This window comes from Watersipora subatra, chromosome 2 (assembly GCF_963576615.1).
Source record: "Watersipora subatra chromosome 2, tzWatSuba1.1, whole genome shotgun sequence".
Lineage (NCBI taxonomy): Eukaryota > Metazoa > Bryozoa > Gymnolaemata > Cheilostomatida > Watersiporidae > Watersipora > Watersipora subatra.
In genome coordinates, this window is record NC_088709.1 from 10,328,428 (window position 1) to 10,349,159 (window position 20,732).

The 20,732-nt window shown below is 36.9% G+C and overlaps 1 protein-coding gene across 4 annotated transcripts in view; it reads right to left on the reverse strand.

Moving 5' to 3' along the window:
- Positions 1-20,732, reverse strand: part of LOC137388803 (anion exchange protein 2-like) — a 71,408-nt gene that overhangs the window by 4,591 nt on the left and 46,085 nt on the right. For 3 of the 4 annotated variants that reach the window (XM_068075251.1, XM_068075250.1, XM_068075253.1), the window contains 12 exons: positions 20,476-20,605; positions 17,753-17,937; positions 17,222-17,399; positions 14,004-14,222; positions 13,557-13,705; positions 12,341-12,535; positions 9,675-9,956; positions 8,225-8,317; positions 6,726-6,895; positions 4,900-5,153; positions 2,833-3,005; positions 2,168-2,194 (listed from right to left, as the gene is read on the reverse strand). In XM_068075251.1, coding sequence (XP_067931352.1) covers positions 2,168-2,194; positions 2,833-3,005; positions 4,900-5,153; positions 6,726-6,895; positions 8,225-8,317; positions 9,675-9,956; positions 12,341-12,535; positions 13,557-13,705; positions 14,004-14,222; positions 17,222-17,399; positions 17,753-17,937; positions 20,476-20,605 — 2,055 coding nt within the window. Of the gene's footprint in view, positions 1-2,167; positions 2,203-2,832; positions 3,006-4,899; positions 5,154-6,725; positions 6,896-8,224; positions 8,318-9,674; positions 9,957-12,340; positions 12,536-13,556; positions 13,706-14,003; positions 14,223-17,221; positions 17,400-17,752; positions 17,938-20,475; positions 20,606-20,732 lie in introns of all 4 variants that reach the window. The other variant, XM_068075252.1, reaches the window with a different exon arrangement.

Genomic DNA, 20,732 nt, shown 5'->3' on the forward strand with positions numbered 1-20,732 from the left:
AAAAAGCCCAAACCTATGAGAAACTTACAATACGATTTAAAAAAATTTGAAACCACTTCTGTTAACAAACGTATTAACAAACCTTAATACGTTTGTTAATAATAATTTAATAATAATAATAATACTTTTAATAATAATTTGTTAACAAACATTAACAAATTCTGGATTTCATTAGTTAGTTGCGCATCAAACAAAAAATTATCTAATATTTCTATCTTGTAATTTAATACCTTTATACTTTAACATATCTGTGCATTTAATGAACATCCAGTTTCAGTTGAAGCATACATGCTAGTAGTCTAATTACTACATTTAAGCTGTATAGTTTCTTCACACTACCTGAAACTGTACAATGCATTTAGGCTTATGGCATACATATTGCATGCAATAAGCCTAAATGTACACACACTAGGCACCTGCTGGACTCAACTAGACAAAAATGTACACTGAATTTGTGTGAATTGCAAACATAGGCTGTACAACATCTGTAAAATGAATTTGCCCTGATTCACCACATTTTAAGAAAATGCTCGCTGAATTTATTCTGACTGTGCACTATCTGTTCACGGACTGCTTCATGACTGACATTTCCTCACACTTTTCACTAAATTCTGACTGAATTTGTGTCAATAATAAAACGAAGTACATTTGTTAGTGGGCATTCTATAAGAGGTGGCGTGGCGCCTCTAATAGAACGCCACTACAGGAAAAGGGTTGAACAATACAGCACTACCCTTTAGTTGAACGCCACTAAGATGTTCCTTGATCTTTACGAACCCATAATAGAAAGTGATCAGTAAAAAAGTGTCCACGAAATCGTAGCGATAAATTAATAACGACTTGGTTACACGAATAACAAATAATTCTTCTGTTGTTGCTGTAATGAGTGCCATGATTTTAGCGTTGGTGTACCTGAGAAGATCGATCGTTGCAATAATCAAAACTACACTATGATTCGAAGTTACTCAGGTCTAAATCCGATCCATGGTCTTCAGAATCGTCCATAATGTGATTTACAACCTGACCTGAAGACTAAAGCGTTTTTATGAATGATGAGAATATCTTGAAGAACACCATATGATGTAATAACAGCCATTGTTACAGCGTATCAAAGTCCACTTTCTAACCCCACAGGTTTACGATTTTTTCTCTAAAACTCTGAAAGCAGCACTATCAAAATACTTAACTGTATCCAGCTAATATTTTCTTAGTACTTTTTTGTTTAATTCGGTTTGATACTTTGATGAATATGAAAAGGGGTTTATCAAAAATGCTGAAGCCGAAGGCATTGTTGTTGCTTCACCCAAAGGAGAGTGCAAAACATAGGTGTCATTAGCAACGCTTCACCTATTTTGTGTTAGGAATTTATCTTCTCAAATTCCTGACAAGATAGTTGAAAAATCCAGCACCACTGTCTATTTGGACGCCATCTATAATAAAACATCCCTATAGGGGACCGGTTGAAAAATAGAGTACCATGACTTTCAAATAGAGGTTATGCGGTATTTTATTGTGATAAACAGATGGGAACCTGAGTCATCACAAAGTTAGCAGCTTCTACTCGATACCTTTAACTTGTTTACTTGCTCCTCTAGAAAACCATAAGTTTAGGATTTGAAAACTAAAATCGTGTTAAAGTAGCCTAGCACGATCATCTGGCTGTCGATTACGATATTTTAGACAGAGCTTGTGGGCGTGTCATGTAGTTCGTGGTAGGCTACCACCACCAAAATTCTAAAAAAATCGGACAATTAGAATCTAAAAAGCAAAAATAAATCGAAGTCCAATACAGTAAGAGCCGTATGGGACACTCTAAAAGCAGCCCGAAAGTGTGCTAAGCATTGCTTAACAAACCCCAGTCTAATTATTAGTGTTAGTTTCACCGTAGCCCCATTCACTACTAATATATATCTACATTGTAGGTCTATCATACCTCTCTCTGGCAGCTACCAAGCATGCGCAAGCGAGCAGATTTAGCAGTAAAAGGTATCTGGCTGGGAAAACATTACTTGAAGACAAAATCAAAGAACACGAAGAGTAATCATGAAAAACTAGGGAAAATAAATAGTAACTCTTCCAATATATTTAGCCTCAAATTAGTTTGAGTCACTAGAGTCCCAGCTAGAGTGTGAATCGCTAGCCTAGCCCAACCCCAGCGATTACTTACCGAGATGACTGAAGCTATGGGCATCATCTAAATAACTAGCAATATCAACCAACAACAATGCAAACAACTGTAACAAGATTTGAGAGGTTGTTGAAGCGATCAATGTACCATACATATAGTGTACTTTCATGAGCAGACGGAGCAGTGCGGTGTGACGGTGAGACCATGTCCAAACATATATGGTGTGTTTTATGCAGGAAGTGCAGATAGAGTGACAACGTGGAGATGGTGCGAGTCGTGAATGCCCATAAATAGACTGCAACTGACTTGAAGATGAACTTAAGACAAAATTTTGGTAGATTTTGTCAAAAAGTGCGATTGCCTGTCGCTCTCGTTATTGATATCGACTATCGGAGTCTAGTTGTTGTTTTACGTGTCTCTGTTCTGTCGGCCTCTTGGCCAAAGTGCAACTATAGATGTCATAATCGCACTTCTGCTTCAACCTAAGCGTTTTAATAGCAATCAAGTTTTGTAGGTACTAATCTAGAAACATCTTGACAAACAGATCACCCAAAACTCAAAAAACTATCGCAAATGATATAAAAAATACAGATACTTTCTTCTGATAAAATCCACTACAATTTTGTGTAAGTACATCTTCGAATAGCAGTCCCCTGTACTTGTGTGTTGTAAAGGAGTTGAAGCAGGAGGAAATCAATACATACGTGTCTGACGTAGCCAACATCCACAGGGTGATGTTTGGTGGGAGTCAAAAGCAAGAAAATCCTATCAAACATTTGTATGCCACTGAGGGAAGCAACTCCCATGTAGAGAAAGACACCAAAGAGTACAGCGGTAGGAATGTACTTGAGGAGAACACCGAGGAAAAGAGAGGCAGCTGAAATTGAAACAAATATTCACAAACTAGACTAGTTGTAGTACAAGCGGTGGCTAGTCCTTGAACTGCTACAGGAGTTATAATACCAACAGTGGCCGGTCCTCCAACTGCTACAGTAGTAATAGTACCAGCGGTGGCCAGTCCTCCAACTGCTACAGTAGTTACAATACCAACAGTGGCCGGTCCTTGAACTGCTACAGTAGTTACAATACCAGCGGTGGCCAGTCCTCCAACTGCTACAGTAGTCATTGTACTAATAGTGACCACTTCTTGAAGTACTACAGTATCTGTAGTACTAGCCTAACTCGAAATTTTTTGTTGCGCAGATAAGAAAATACTACATGGCCTCAAGCGTGGTGAAGCACTCACAATAATACAAGGTACCAGCTATATGTCTGTGTAGTACAGCAATAGCAATACTACAAAGTTTCAGGTATATGATTGTGTGGTACAGCAATAACAATGCTACACGTATAGTACTATGACGTGACCAAGAAACAGGTATTACAAGGCAACAGATATGAAACAGTGTGAGGCAGCGATGTACATACTAAAAGACCCGAGTTACATAAAATTGAGTAACAGTAATGAATACATTACTTACACTCAATATGGGTAACTAATCCATAAGAGCTCATGCCACTCGATATTATTTTAAAAAGTTTATCAAAGTAGATGGATAATATTTATAATAAAATTCGTAAAAAGGAAACTGAATGGGACAAGATAAGTGGTGCCAAGGCAAGAGTTGGGAATATCTAGCGATACCTTAAGCAACAAGAAACTGTATCAGTACTTGTATGAAGGAAACTTCACGCTTGATATTGACGAGTCATATGCTAAGTATTGATTAACCATGATAGCAGATTACAGCTTTCTAGCAGACCTCTCTAACTATAACATGTTCGCTCTTTAATCTGAATACTTCTACTAGTAATAAGATGGTCAAACATCGAGCTTTACTACTTCTTGATGCCAAACAATAATTTACTTCAAATTGAATGTTATGGTGTAACTGAGACAGAGTACTTTTGGATATTAAAGATGAATGCAGTTTTGGTTTTAATTTGGAGTTGTCCTTCCCTTTTTTAAAATTATTATTCTGCAGCATAGTCGTGAAAATGCGTTTGATTTCTGTTCACCTCACTGTTCATCCATGAGACATGGTATGTTAGCAAATATAAGCTCAAAATATCAATACCCGAAGTTCAACACGTTCTACTGCTTGCATTTGGTCAACAAAAAGCTGACATGTAATGATGTTATACAAGACAATATTACATAATATTACAGTAACATGCAAAAGTATACAATAATCTAGTATTTCTGAAATACACCAAACTAGTTGTTTTTTGTTTTAAAAATGACACAAGAGCTTGATATCATTTTAATGCTAAGAATCTCCCCTATCTGCTGTTTTTATTTACTAGTCGTTAACAGCAATAATCTGGCTGCTGTGTTGCTAAGCATTGTTAACTGTAAATATTTTGTCACTAAATGCTGTTTTGAGAAACAAACTTTTAAAATGCCAAATTTTGAATTTATGCTGCTAAGAAAGTAGAAATTTCAAACATTTGCGAAAACCAAAGAATTTAACACAATGGCTTGAAAGAAAGAATTTTACATATTAACTTTTGCTAATGTTCGATTAATACTGAGCAGATCTCATCACATGGGAGTACTATGTAATTAGGAGGAATACATTTTAACTTACAAGCAATACACAGTAACATCCAGAAAAGTGTACATTTTAAAGATTCAAATAGTATGTAACTTTAAGTTGACTATATTGAGCTTATTGAGTGCTGTAATATAATTCTATATATAGTGTGTAAAAATTATGAACATTAATGGGCGGAATGTATACTTTTGCACCTGACTGTATTATACTTACCCATGAGGAGGTGGACAAGGAGATTTGAAAGCCTCTGCTCTATCACCCGCTCCAGCTTAGCCCTCTCTCCAGGAGCATGGTTAGTTGACATAATCGTGAGGGCAGACGTGTGTGACACTGTGCGTACAGTGGCGGCACAAACAAATGGCACACCGAGGAAACCATTTATGAGTGCCGCCACGCCCACAATAAGGATGTCTAAATGGAAAGCACTTCCTTTCTGCAATTTGTTTTCCTTCTTATCCACAATAGTTCTGAAAAAGGAATACATGCATTTCTTTTAAAAGATTTTGAAATTTTCATATTTCGACATGCAGAATTGCCACTTAACTCATTTTATTCCCAACAGGTTCAGAAAACAGGAGATTATAGAAGATGGTAAGTGTCTTTACAAAAATAGTGACATTCATATCTTAAAAAAAGCAAACGAAAAAAAGCACAACTGCACGTAGGAGTCGTCGAGTAGGAGTCGTCGAGTAGGAGTCGTCGAGTAGGAGTCGTCGAGCAGAAGTCGTCGAGTAGGAGTCGTCGAGTAGGAGTCGTCGAGCAAGAGTCGTCGAGCAAGAGTCGTCGAGCAGGAGTCGTCGAGTAGGAGTCGTCGAGTAGGAGTCGTCGAGTAGGAGTCGTCGAGTAGGAGTCGTCGAGTAGGAGTCGTCGAGTAGGAGTCGTCGAGTAGGAGTCGTCGAGTAGGAGTCGTCGAGTAGGAGTCGTCGAGTAGGAGTCGTCGAGTAGGAGTCGTCGAGTAGGAGTCGTCGAGTAGGAGTCGTCGAGTAGGAGTCGTCGAGTAGGAGTCGTCGAGTAGGAGTCGTCGAGTAGGTGTGAACAGCAAGTAGTCTCTCAAAATTGATTCATAGAAACCTCCTGCTCAACTTTGAACAAGTATTCCAAAGGTGGAGAGGCTAAACAAACTTTCACAAAGAGTAAATAAGTAAAATTGTGCACAGATGTTCTAAGCGAAAATTGTTTTTTGGTGTAATTTTGTTTGTTTGTAACATTGACTCACACACAAGCATTTCATGTACTTGTCTTCTTATTGTCAGTGCATCTTATTGCTACGTTATTTAATGACTCTAACAGATGTACTCTACATCCCTAATATCATACTCTTTATTATGTGTGATATTTAGTCAACCAATTGAAGTATAGTGTAATACGAAAAAGAGTATTTAACAAAAATTGATCCCAAATTCACTAGATTAACTTTTGCGACCAAATTAATTGTTTTCAGAGACAACTAAATATTTGGTAAACCTAATATGAGACACGGGCGCATATAAATTGTCATAACTTTTGAACCACACAATTTATGAAAAATACTTTGATACAAATTATTCAGTATAAGATTTTACATCAGCTGATCCTATAAAAAACCACAAATTTGTTGCAAAATGAGCCCGGACACTTTTTTGGCCCTTTTCGCTGCTACCTTGAGTAACGTATTGAGTATGTCCTGAGTTGGATGATCTATCATTATTATAACTTATGGCATCATTATTATTTCTGTTAAAAATAAAATAACAACTACCACTATTGTGCAATAAATAATCATAAGAAGTTCATTGACATATAATCTGTGAAACCTTCATAGCTGCGATGCTCTATGGTATCTGGCCATTTTGAAAAAGAAATTGTGACAAAAGGATGTTTTTGCAAAGCGAAATTGGGTTAACGGTTTTCTGTAAACACGTTTTTTATTGGCTCAAAACAAACAGATGATCATTTCAATTTGTTTGTGTCTACTAAACTTAAGATCTGATAGACCTACAATAGATGCGAGTAAAAATAGACATAATATACAAAACGAAGAGAGGGTATAACAAACCCACCCAGCTATGAGTGTCTCAAGGAATATCAATATGGAAGCGAGAATAGCTGGAAGAATGGCAGAAAAGATGTGACTAATAGGAAAAGGGTGCTGCTCAGTTCCGAGGGGGCTGACAAGCCAGCCTCTCTTGCTTGGATCAGTCACACTGAACTTTTCAGTTACCTGCAGCTTCTGTAATCAACAACGATAACTGTAGCCTTGGCAGCAGCTTTCCAAATTACATTACAATACCTAATGGAATTTTACAGCCATGAATGTTATGACCAAATCAAACCATACAATATAAAATTCATCTTTCTATGAACCAAGTTTATACCGTATACAACAGATGCTCTTACAACATAAATGTAAATAATCCGCTCCGAGAATGTTTAAGCTATAAGGATTTTACATTTTAACAAAAGTGAAATACATGTAAATAGCCTAATCCGCTCCAAGGCCTTCCCAAACACACCTCTTTGGCTTTTCAGAAAGAACTAAACTTGAATGATTTAATCCCTGTACAGTAACTGTGGTATAATTGGTTTGTATCGACAAATTTTCCTTTTTGCTAATGTGGCTTGCTGTCTGTAGTCGACAATGACTTGCATCTTGGCGATGCATGCTTGAGTCGAGCAATATGGTAAAGAAAACGTGACCTAGTTCTCAGTACCACTTCCGGAACTGTCGGATTAACCTGAAAGTATGCCTTTGCAACACAGAGCCAGGTAGTCATTTCACTTGCCCAATGTGCAAAGGACAGATGTAGATCTTTAATGTGCCCATGTTGTCAGTGTGGTGCACAGGGCCTCCAATTTATGGTCTAAATCCAAAATCCAATTTAGGGTTGAAAGCTTGGCTGAGAGCTTTTTGTCAGATCGGCATTAAGCAGGGCTCGAATCACCAACCCTATGGTTGACAGTCAAAGGTGCTACCACTAAGACACCCTGACACCCAATACCTATGCCAATGTACAGTATACAGTAGTATGTACATGTAGTATATATAAAAGAGATACGCCCTATTATAAAACATGTACGTCCTTTTCTTTTCCTCCTATATGCTGGAAGAGAGAGAGAATACGATATTCTTAAGGCTAACTATATGGCTCTCGTTGTTCAAAGCGCATTCGATAACTTGCACTGACTTCAGGCTTTAAGTTATATGGAATTCCTTATGTAATATGATGCAAAAAAATTTACTTAAATTATTTACGTTAAATGGAATTTAAGTAAAAGGAGGTTTACCTTATAGGAGCATCTACTGTATATGGAAACTGGTGGTGTTGCACTAACAGGAATGTTTGAGCATACAAAATAAATAATGGAATACGCAACATTTCCAGACAATAGGCGTCCATAACCCAGGGTAGTTATCATCTCTTACACACTCACCCTAACAATAACTTATGACTCACATTAAGGCGTTACCTCTTTATAAATGCTTTTTCTTACACACTAACCAGAAGTACTATTCACAAGAGCAACACGACAATGATAAAAGCGAATGGGAAGTGGTTACCTCTACAAAAACTCTATCACCCACGAGTAAATCTATGACACACATGAGCACTATGGTCAAGGGCACTCCAAAGTCTCCCAGAGCCCTTCGTATCTGCAAAGACAAACAGTAAATACATGAACATATAACCTCTAAGAAAATCGAATGTCTGTTCTTTGCTCTAGATAAAATACGAAAGGTGATTTCATGGAGAGAGAAATGTTCATTGCAAGACATACACGGGATTGAAACTAGCATCGAAGTAGATTTGGCTAGTCAAAGAGAATAATCATAGGCGCAAGCATTTCTACTAGTCAATTCGATTCCAATGTGATCACAGCAGCATTCTAAAGTCATGAATAAAAGAACAGCTCTCAGGCAAATCACTTCTCATTTTGTAGTCGAACTTCTCATGGTTTCGATTAGGCCAAACTACATTTTGTACCTCGACCTTTTTGGGCTTATTTATGCCAGAGCTAAATCGTCAATTACAACACTGAAAGACTAAAAACACCTAAATAAAATTATCGGGTAGCTGTTCTATCTCTCACTCAAATCTGTTGCAACAGGAAAATTATACCATGTAAAAACAACTTTTACCTGCATTGGCTGTTCAGAATGTCTAAAAATTCATACCTCTATTTATATGTTAACATACCAACACATGTATATGTTAACATACCAACAAATGTATATGTTAACATATCAACATATGACAAATAAGCTGACCGCATATTCATCTGAAATAGTTTCCAGCAATGTTTGAAGTTGATCAAAGCCTCACAGTTTTTTAAGCAGAATTAAAATGCTGGGAACAAATTAAAAAAATTAAAATGAATACGGAAAAGTTAGCACAGACTTCACCTAGTTTACACTAGAGTAAGTACCATCCCGTACCTCTGCTACTACTTCTATCTCTCTATACCTACACATCGGCCAGCTTACAATTCCGTTTGCATTGGTTTAAAAATATTTCTATCGAGCACATCTTCATGAATGTTCTTTACAAATTTTGTTACATCTTTCTATAATACATTTTTATTGTTATGGGTAACTATACTATCATTATATTAAACTACTTGTACTATATACTAAAAATTTAATTTTGGGCAGTGGAATGAATTAAATGATTTACAGTTTATTTTTATGAGAAAAAGTGATTCAATACAATACAATCATGCATACAATCATACAATGGTTTTAGTACACAAAGCAAGTTCCGAAATGAAGTAAATTAGAATACAGAGGTGTGACAATAATATTCTAGCAAACATTAAAATACTCTTGAAATAATCCATCTGCGAGCCAAAATAATGGGCAAAACCTGCAGAAGACAAGGCACACCATAACAACCATTTCATGACAGCATGGTGCTGCTTGACTGAGAGGGATGCAGTTTTTCGACCAATGACTCAGCATAATTGAGTAAATCATTTTCCCTTTCTGGTTACACAGGCTAAGACAAACTTACCGTGCGGCCGAGGATTTTTTTGTTGCGGATGCCCTTGAAAGCATAAGCAAGAACAAATGTGCCCAAAATCAGCATGGTGGTGAGCAGGGCGGTGTTAGCCTGCATGCCATAGACACTCGTGGGGTCTGTAATGTTTTCTTTGGGAAGAGGACAGCAGTAATTGGGAAGGGAGTCTGAATGCGAAGGCGCAGTCGAGAGGTTGCTGTACATGGAAGTACTAGTTGTAGGGAAGAGCGCGAGACATTCTGTATGACTGATACAAATTGGATGAGCTTTATAAACCTACAAGAGAATACAACGCTATGAAAAAAGAAAATGCTACCTGCCGTAATGATGGCTAAGGCATTTGGAAAACTTGGCTCGAGACTTGACGCCAGCACAAAGATAAACTGATGTACTTTAAGTTTATGAGAACAGTTGACAGCTAGAGTATAAGCATGAAAAGGCAAATTCAAACTTGATTTTTCAATATTTATAAAATAAAAAATTGACATTGTTATTTGAAGCCAGAGCTTTGGTTTTTAATGATTTCAACATATCAAAATATACTAAAACTACAATCTGTACCTCTACAGAGTGACATTTCTCATGCCCATTCTAATGAAGATTACTATGGTATTAACGCTAGTCCTGATTTCATAAGCCTAAGGTTTACACTAACTTTCAGTTTTAGCACGCTTACATCTATTAAAAACCTAATATCAAATAACTTGTTTAGTTTTGTTCTAAGACCAATGAAAGAACAAATTTGGAGTTGCTCACTCATTCTTCCTCCCTACCAGACTTGAGTTCTATTTACACATGTTACTCTCAGATATATGACAAGCAACCAAATACTTTTGCTATTGCTAATTTTTATTTAGTTTTGTAGTTACCATCGTGCCAGTTAAACTTTGTATAATAATGAAATAGTTTTCATTCTTCAAGTAGAATCTGTCAAGTTGAACCTTTGCTTGAACCTTTGCTTGGTAAAACCTTGCTAACCATATGCTCATAGTCGGCAAACTTCACCGGTAACCTTTTTAATTTATTGTTCAGAATCATTCTAGAATGCTGTATAAAGACCCTTCCAGCTCTAAACACAATAATTTCATACTTTTCCATACTAAAAAAATGCCTTGCAGTACCTAGCTGTTTGTCATTAACTAGATATAGGTTTTGATATCAGACATGAATAATAAGATTTGGGAAAAAAAACTTCCACTTCAGCTCTGTTACAATTGACTAGGTTAGAAACCAATTCATGACACATTGAATCCCATGGAAAAGGCAAGACTGTTTCAGGCGCCTTTAACCTGAGTCAAGTCCATGAATGATGCTACGTAATAATAAAAGCTAGACAAGATCAAGAGAAAAACACACAGTACACTTAACTATATATAGTATGTCTTCTATATGGATATATTTCTCAAAGTTTGTGTCTGCATATGTTCAGCTATAGCTATTAAAATCTCAGAATGAAGATTCTGTAGCGCAGAAGATTTATCTCCGACCCTCTCGTTCGCTAGTCCAATCCCTTACCAATTAGGCCACACGAGCTTGATGGATTCATTAGGCGATATATGTCATTATATGGGTGCAAATACGCTACCGCTCTCCATTACGACGCAATGTCACAGAGAGCGGTAGGGTAACTTTATGCGTGCTCAACCGTGAGAGCAAGTAGTTAGCTCTTACGTATTAGTAAGCTTACTCAAATTAGCCACTGGCAATGTGCCAGGCTAATGGCAAGCAACTACATTACCTCTCATGTTTATAAACTGACTTTTAATACCCGTGCAACGCCGGACATTCCGCTAGTATATATAAATGTGAGTGTCTGCCCAGTTATAGCAATAGAGCTTTTAGTAACAAAAACATCCGGTGCGGAGGAAGATTGAATCTCGGAACCTCCAGTTTTGGAGGCGTTGAACTTACCTATTAGATTATGCCTTCAATAATCAATACTAGTCATGATCAATGATAAATGATCAATAATAGTGAAAAAATTCATTACATTGGTTTAAACATGCATAATGATGTTGCGTCACATGTAATGATTACCAGTTGGCCTCACAGCCTTACTAGTTGAATGTTCGGCATTGCACGGGTAATAAAAACAGCTTATAAACAGTTGCGGGTAATGTAGTACAACGGTATTGTAGTAGGTAAGGTAATGTTAATAAGCTGTTTTTATTACCTGTGCAATGCATGTCATTCAGCTAGTCGACTGATACTCTGATACTGATACTCGACAATACAACAATTAAACCTTGATAACTTTTTTGCTCAAAAGATTTTTCAACACTTAGCTATTTCTCACAGCCTCCTTAGTATGAGTGATGCGAGTAAAAGCTAGCTCCCAAAGTATATACTGTATTATGTTAAGCACATGTCTGTTTTAAAGCATACGGTGAATGGAAAAGCCCAAGAATCTCGATAACAACAAACCTATCATAAAATGCTATTGCATCATTCTTGATAAGCGAACATCAAGTGGTGCAGTAATAAAACCTACCAAAAGCTTATAGCTATTATCTAAAAGACGATGAGTATTAATGAATAATAGTATTCCTACTAAAACTAAAAAGATGTACCGCAGTAATAGCGCTCCTATGTTGATTAGCTTATAGACCACCTCCCAAAGGAAGATGAGTATTGATGTACCATAGTAATAGCAATCCTACCTTGATCAACTTATTGACCACTTCCCAAAGGAAGATGAGCGATATCAAAAAGGCAAAGATCTCATGAGTGAAACGGGTAACAAACTTGACAAGAAAGGATGCCTCAGTTGCCACCATTACAATTGAAAGGACGAACACCCAGACACCCATCCAGAGTCTCCACGTGAGCAAGTCTATGCCAAAAGACTTGGAGAACTGTAACCCAAATACATAACACAATTATGATATATCATCCCAATCAAAGCAAGCAACCTCATATGGTATGATTGAGCACATGGAAAACTTTTTATAGCAATGATAGACAACTCCAGTATCCATCACAACAGCACCCTTTGTGACAGTCAATGTGAATTAACATAAATACAGATAATCCTGATGTGAAGATGTACATATAAAAGAATGATCCTAAACTTAGAACAAGAAAGCTCGACTCTTAGGGAAGGCAGATTTTCTAATGTTCAAACTTCACCTTACCAGGAAATGCATTACGAGAAGGGAAGCAACTCCTGAAACAAGTGGCAAATTATTTCATTCTAAGTAAATTATGAACTCATAGATACTTTATGATACAATGTGTCCAAAATAATAATAAATCAAGGAGTGAAACTCATGATTCAAATTTAATGGTTTCCATAGGAATACATTGACTATGCGAAAACTAAAGGTGCAACAAAATAGGTTACTCAATCTGTATTTCTCTTGGCACACGAATGAAAAACAACAAACATAAAAAATTGATCAAGATGCTGCACAAGCTCAACTGCTACATGTTGTCCGAGCAGCCCGACAGCGCCCGCCCGACAGCGCCCGCCCGACAGCGCCCTTACTAATAAGCGAGTAGGCCAGGCGTGATCAACAGGAAATAACTGAGAGAACACTTACCAATGCTTTAGCGCTATAATAATACTGGCCTACTTGAAACACCAAGTTAAACACGGCAGAGTTGGATGAGCTAATAATGTGAATATTTCAAGCTGACTCTCGTTATACCACATTTTTCGAAGCCATTTACTAGGTAATTTATAAAGTAATATTATTTAGTACTTTTACCTATCAGGGGCATTATTTACTAAACGGAAGCATGCGCAATAAATCTCCAACTAAAGGTATACAAATCTCGCGTACACAAATCTAATAAAATATTTAAGGCTACTAGTTGACCTTGACATACAGACAAACAGACAGACATACATACAAATAGATATGCAGATGCTACCTTATATACTCCGTCTTCAAAGACCATGTTAGGGCCAGTGAAGCCGGTTATGATGAGAGGCTGGCCACCGAAGAGAGAGAAGAGAATTCCTGAGACGGCAGTAGCCATGAGCATTTCACTAGCACCCATATAGTTGTCTGTCTTCTCCCCTGCCAAAAAAAGTGGGGTTTCAAGTCGTCATATTCAAAAAGCAACTGGAATTTCATAAAATTATCAGCAATTCATACATCCACCTTTCAAACTTTCAACTTTACATGGATTAATTTAAAAATTAAATATTGGCATGCTCTAAATCTTTTGAAGTACACATTTACTTACGAAACAATGAATAATATATAATTTTATTTTGCTAACATTACAAAAAAAAAACTTCATAGCAAGTAACATTAAATCACATAAAAGCAGGAGCACTAGCACTCACCTTTTAACTAATGTCAGTCCACTCACCGAGTAGACCTCCAAAGGTGATGGCCGGGGAGAGGCACGCAAAATAAATAAATATAAAAGTAGCAAACACTTGGAAGTTGAGCCCGTCTTTAAAGTCTGACACTATGAATGGCAATTTTCTTTTCACATCATTCACAAGACCACCAAAAGGTCTTCCCGTCCTGCGCAGAGGATCATCGAGAGGAGCCTTGTCTGTCATCTCTAGAGACTGCCTCTGAGCTGCGGAGAGAAGCAAATGTGAAAATTGATTTCTTAATACAGTCAAACATGGATAACTCGTCCACGGATAGCTCGAAAAAATGGTTAATTCGAACATTTCCTTTGGTCCGTTCCCACGTAATGATAAATTGCTATAGATAACTCGAATTCAACACTGTTAATTCGAACTGTTTTTTGCCCAACAGCTACCGAAACGGTTGTTTTCGCTTTAGAAAATCACTTTATTCAAAGCCATAGAGGTAAACTTCATCTTTTCGTAATTCATAAGCGTCGTTATTACCACCATCGGCAAAATATTTTTGTCAACGACTTTTCTAAAAGTTAGGTGAAATTTGATTTATACAGCGATACGATGAATAGCACGGGCTTGCCGGGTCACGCGCGCAAGAATTTTCGCCACTCACATACAAAACAAAAATCGCATGTTGTTTTGTATGTGCGTGGCGAAAATCCTTGAGTGCGTGACTCGGCTAGCTCGTGATGAATAGTTTTCCGACGTTGATTCCGTGTTGAATCAACGTCGGAATGTTGAATGTTTAAAACGTCTTAAAAAATGTTGTAATTAAACGTATACGTTGTCTGAGCTACAAAAAACTATTCATCGTTTGACCTAAACACAGAATACGTGTGTACATTCAATAAGTATCTATTAAAAAAGCGTGAGTGATATAGAATGTACCGTAAAACCTTGTAAAACTTCTAATTGAACTGCCTCGGAGTGTTGCTCTTAACGAATCCCAGGTAAAGTAAAGTAATCTGCATAAACTTCAAGAAAAAACGGCAAAATTGATCGTGGGTAAAACCCCAAAAGAAAAAAATGTCTTTTCTTTTGAGCATTTCAACAACGATCAAGTTTTGCCAATATCAATCTGAAAAACGTCCTGGCAATAACATCACCTCAAACAACAAACCAATCTCAAGTGATAGAAAAATCTCTATACTTTTTCATGAAAACGTTTTAAACTTTACATTAGAAGCATTTAATTTGAAACAAGCCATTTGTGCTTTTGATTTATATTATAGTTTGTATATGTACATGTATCTACTAATAAATAAGTAAATATATGGACTTGTGACAGTGCTCTGATAACTTGAATGCTCTGATAATTCGAACACTTTTGCTCGGTCCCTTGAAGTTCGAGTTATCCATGTTTGACTGTATTTCTCTTCTACCTGACTAGCTCCTGGAACTCGAGCAATTTTCCCTTGCAATAATGGAATTGTTTGAGCACGTTTTAATATGGTAGTTATTAGCCACAGCAGTTAACATATAATATGTATGCTGTTGAAAGCTCAAAATCTATAACAACAAAAAATAAATCCGAGTGTAATTCTCAAAAAATAGCTACGATGTATTTTATTAAAAAACAGCAAACTGCTTCCAGCATGAGCCATGGACGAAAGGAGCATACTTTAAACATACTAACATACTGTTAATAGATATCATGTCAAACCTTTACTGTTGCTTGGCTGTAAAATGAATAGCATTGTTTTAACTCTTTCGCTATCACGAGCTGCGCAGTTCGACTTGGAAAAGCTTTTGCGTAAGCTTTATTTTTTCACCCAACTTTTTTTTTCCAGTAACCAGTCGTATCAGATGCAGTGCAGTTACAAAGGTTTCACTAATTGTAGATCTATGGACTTTGGATGATGTTTTATTGAACAATGGTACTACTGAGAGTGACTATTTTATATGTAGCAGTAATAATAATGCAGTAAGCTGTAATGATATTGATAAATCATCCAACTCGGACATGCTCATGGTCATAGCGAAAATGGCTGCAAAACCGTTTGAACCAATGAAAAGGCGTTCTACCTTGTTCTGCATCATATTTATGACATTTTTTATGGCATCAGCTGAAGCAAAACTCTATGCTGATTAATTGGGTATCAAAGCATTTTTTTATAAAACGTGTGATTCAAAAGTTCTAACAAGTTATATGCGCCGTTGTCAAATATTAGGTTTTACCGAATATCTAATTGTCTCTAAAGAAATTAATTCGGTAGTGAAAGAGTGAATCAATGTGGCATTGTATAAAGTTTCTTATTGAATCATCAAACTAAATGAATAAAAAACATTTATTTATCATAAAACTAATTTTTTATATGTTGTATTTGTCTAATTTGTTGTATGTTAAATTAATATGCATTCCTCCAAAAAGGATTGGACGAAAAATCTCATGTCAAACGCTAACGAGAGGAAGAGAACTTGACACAAGTTTTTTAAACGAAAATTTTTTTCTATGTTGTTGAGTTTCTTTTTTTCAAATTTGAAAATTAACGATGGTTGCTAATATGACTGAATCACATGCCCACAAGTCTCAGAGTTGTTTTTCCTAAAGTGAGTGATTACTCCTCATAATACACAAACCACAGCGAATACTTCAGTTAAATTTACAGAGAACCGATTAATGCATCAGCTTTGGCCGAGTATATCGCAGTTTTAAGCTTTGCAATCTTTATTTTATTAAAAATCAGGATGACTTTAGCAGCCTAAGCATTTGAAAGAATCACATATCATACAGTGATGATACATATAATTATCATTGCATTGTACATGTAATCATCATATAATTACATACAATTATCAATGCGTAATAATCCTATGTCATCATATACTACGGATTCTGAATTCACATGACAACAAATTCCATTGTTTAACATTGATTAGCATTGTTTGATACAGTATTCTTTGGATGAAAAAATGCTTCCTAATACAAGCTTAACAAACGATATATTAAATAAAGAGAGTATAAATAGTATAAGCTTATTAAAATATTGCAAGCACCAGCAACCACCTGGCAACGCGTATCAGCACACTTATCAATGCAGGGCAAAAGGCGACGAGTGGGATGAGGCAAGCAAACCAGGGAAATAAAAACATAGAGAAGGTTTGTTGCCATTGTCAAAATACTTTTAACAAAAGACATTTGCTCTCAGTGATATTGAATGGAGATGAGGAGCGTACCATCTTGCAAGCTCTTGTGTTTTACTCTTACCAGCCATTTTCTTATCTATCTTGGCCTTGAGCGATTTCCTAGCCATATGCATTATGGGTAGAAGAGTCTTCCTGTCAAAGTCACCGGGAGGAAGCACAATGGAGTCATCAAGGAAGGCGTTCATGGCAGTCAAAATTGTATCCTTTTCTCTGGCAGTGTAAACAGCATCTCGGAAGTTCTGAATGATACAGACGAAATATATAAAAGATACAGACAAAATGGCGGCGCAGGAAAAACAAAAAATAAAAACCATGTTAATATATATGGTGGGAGTTACCCTCTCAATGTAGACCACTCAAAACTTGTACTTCCATGTGTTTGCATGGGATGGGTTTTATGTTGTTGAACTTTATTCATAAAGTTATTCAACCACTTAGACTAATTGACTGCCAGGCAATGAGCCCTATACCCCAACCAAAGTTATCTCCTCAATTTCAGATCTGAAAAACTTAACATAGCGCCTAACTCTGAGCTCTACAATTACAATTCTCATTCATCAAAAGAAAACCTCCAGTAACAACGATCACATACCTTATTAGACATGAGGGTAGCCAGAGATCTGCCAATCTCCAGGTACTCTACACCCTCAAGAGTAGGGCCGACGCACACAAAGAGGAAGCGTACAGGCAATGGGACTTCGGCTACATGCTCTAACATGACTCCTTGAGAAAGCCTGAAGAGGGCAGTGCATGGCTTTGCCAGATCTTTTAAATTTCCTAGCAAAAAAAATACTTCTGCGAAGAAAAAATATGCAAACACGATAATGCACTTTTTGGCTAAAAAGCTAGGAGAGAAGTTCCTCTTGTAAAACCCAAAGAATAAGCTTCTGTCGGCAGTCATAGGTAGTTTTATACATTTTTTTAAACAACAAAAATAGATAAACAAACAATTAATTATTTAATAGTTATATTAAACTAAACAGAACATTTGTATTATTTCCAGACCCAGAATTACCGCTCTGTCCAACAGTAATTTGTATAAAGTGTGATACTGATGAAGAATACCCATAGAATAATGCAAAAGGGCAGAAGCTAGTTGAATTCATCCTTTGCTGAAAAGCCTCCAATGGTGTAAGAGGTACCACGGCCACATTCTTTAAAGACTGACTTGCAACAAAATTCACATTACAGTTATTTGATATGAAAAGATTCACCATGTCTTACTCTGTTGTGTTGTAGGTGCAAAATACACGCAGTTGTCGCAGCCACACGAGAGTTTGGATTCTCTTTCCAAAACGGCTAAAATGTGATGTAGCTGTGGGAAATGGTTTCTGTTTACACTTTCATGCAACCTTATTCGTCGAACTATTTCACAAATATACTTCACGCATTCAATAAAACCATGTCTATTGTTCTTACGCGTCTGTTTTATCGTCATTGTAATGCTGTCACTTTTAGCAGTGATATCTTATAACTTACCGTAAAAATTCATTTAATTTTTTAGCCTTAGCTTGAAGGAGTACATATCAATGTCTGATAATCATGACGAGCCTGTTGGTCATTTGTGATAATCGAAAAGTGCTGCAGAAATTATTTGCGAAGTATTGGGTCACATGATCAGATTACGACTTGACGATTAGACCAAGCCGAAACAAAACTGTAAAGTAGCGAGCATCTATATTTGATACAGGGCCTTCCGTAAAACCCGAAGTGTTTGTCATAAACTAGTGCTACAATAAGTTTTATATTGAGCTTTTTATTGGCCTTTCAATTCACGGGAGAACATCACGTGACAAGACGATAACCAAATTTCATGACTACGTCAGAGAAAAAAGAGATTCCAATCTACGGCGGCTTTTCGTTTCTGAGCTTTTAAGAACTTGTAATTACATTTTCACATATGTGGCACCTACAAGACAACAGAGTAAGACATGGTGAATCTTTTGATACCAAATAACTGTAATGTGAATTTTATTGCAAGTCAACCTTTAACAAACTATGGCATAGCATACATGTAAATCTATAGCATACATGTAAATACATAGCATACATAATATACATGTAAGTATCAATCGACACATTGCTATAATAGTTATTTCTCACACCAATTTTTCATTTTGATAGACTTACACACTTATGAAATGGCAGAAACTTAGATGAAAAAATTGACACAATTATGCCCAAAATGGAACTTTCACACTGTATTTTTCACAATCCATTATTCTTAGGAATGTGATGAAAGCACTTTCAGCACTGAGCTCTTCAATTACTATAGTATACTAAATATTGTATGATACTCATAAGACTGCCATGATTCACAATCATTCCGTGCATACAGAGAGGTCTTGCTGGATATCCAAGGTCGGAGAGAGTACCGTACTTTTCAGACTATTAGCCGCTACTTTTTTCTGGTGCTTTGAGCCATGCCGCTTATTTAGAAGCTGCGGCTATTCTGTGTTTTTTTCTTTCACCGCTAGGGCCCATTAACCGGAATCTCTGATTAGTGCGCCTCTAGCGGTGAAAATAAAACGAAACAATGCCTAACGGTACTTTTCTGTTAGACACTGGGTTAAAAAGCGACGGTTTATACAGAACAGTGCCCAATGACACTGTTGCTGGTCAAATTTTCACTGGCCAAATTTGCATGGCACTGTTTGCTGGTCAAAACGGAACAGTGCCGTTAGGCACTGTTCCGTTTTGACCAGCAAATTTGTTGCCGTGTTAAAAAGCACTGTCATGAGTTCTGCGGCCTATACAAAAAATGCGGCCTATGTATTGTTTTATTATCATTCTTTTGAAAATAAAGCAGATGCCGCTTATATAGGGGTGCGGTTTATAGTCGGTTTATAGTCTAAAAAGTACGGTAAGTAAAAGCTGGTTCACACTATATGACCACATGTCAGGGTTGTCCTCTCTGTGCTATTATTCATCAACTATGTTCACCGTAGCTGACGGCATCGTTGAGACAACGCGTATAAGTCGGGAAAACTTGCAGATAGTTACAGATAGTTCGCCAAGCACCGCTTTGGCGATGATGATGAATGGTCGTCATGGATTGCTCCATTTATATTTTCTCTCATGACAGTTGCTGCGGGACTAGTATCGCATTGCATAATGAGAATGCTATACAACGAAATATTACCTTATGTAATGGCGAATGAGTTTGTGATTGTGTGAACTTTGTTATCACAGATGGTCTCCAAAGTATTGTGTTGTGTGATGAACACCGACATACGGTGATATAGTGTGACCAGCCATTAATAGATGAAACCTCTATATATCAAAGATAGACCTAGAATGCAAGCAAACACTTACCGACGAGAACTGAGGCTACTTCCGAATCCTGAGGAATCTTTTTAAGAAGTTCCATGTTGTATTTTTCCTTGTCGAGGTTATTTGCATACGAACGGGAATTTCGCTTAATCAGTGGGTTCACTCCATCTTCCTACGAGTATATCATAGAAACATACTTTCCTATTATAACAAGAGCAGTTGACAAGCCAAGTAGCATTTAGACTGTAAGTCATGAGTAAGAGCTCAAGTAGATGCAGTCAAGTAGTTTCAAGTACTCA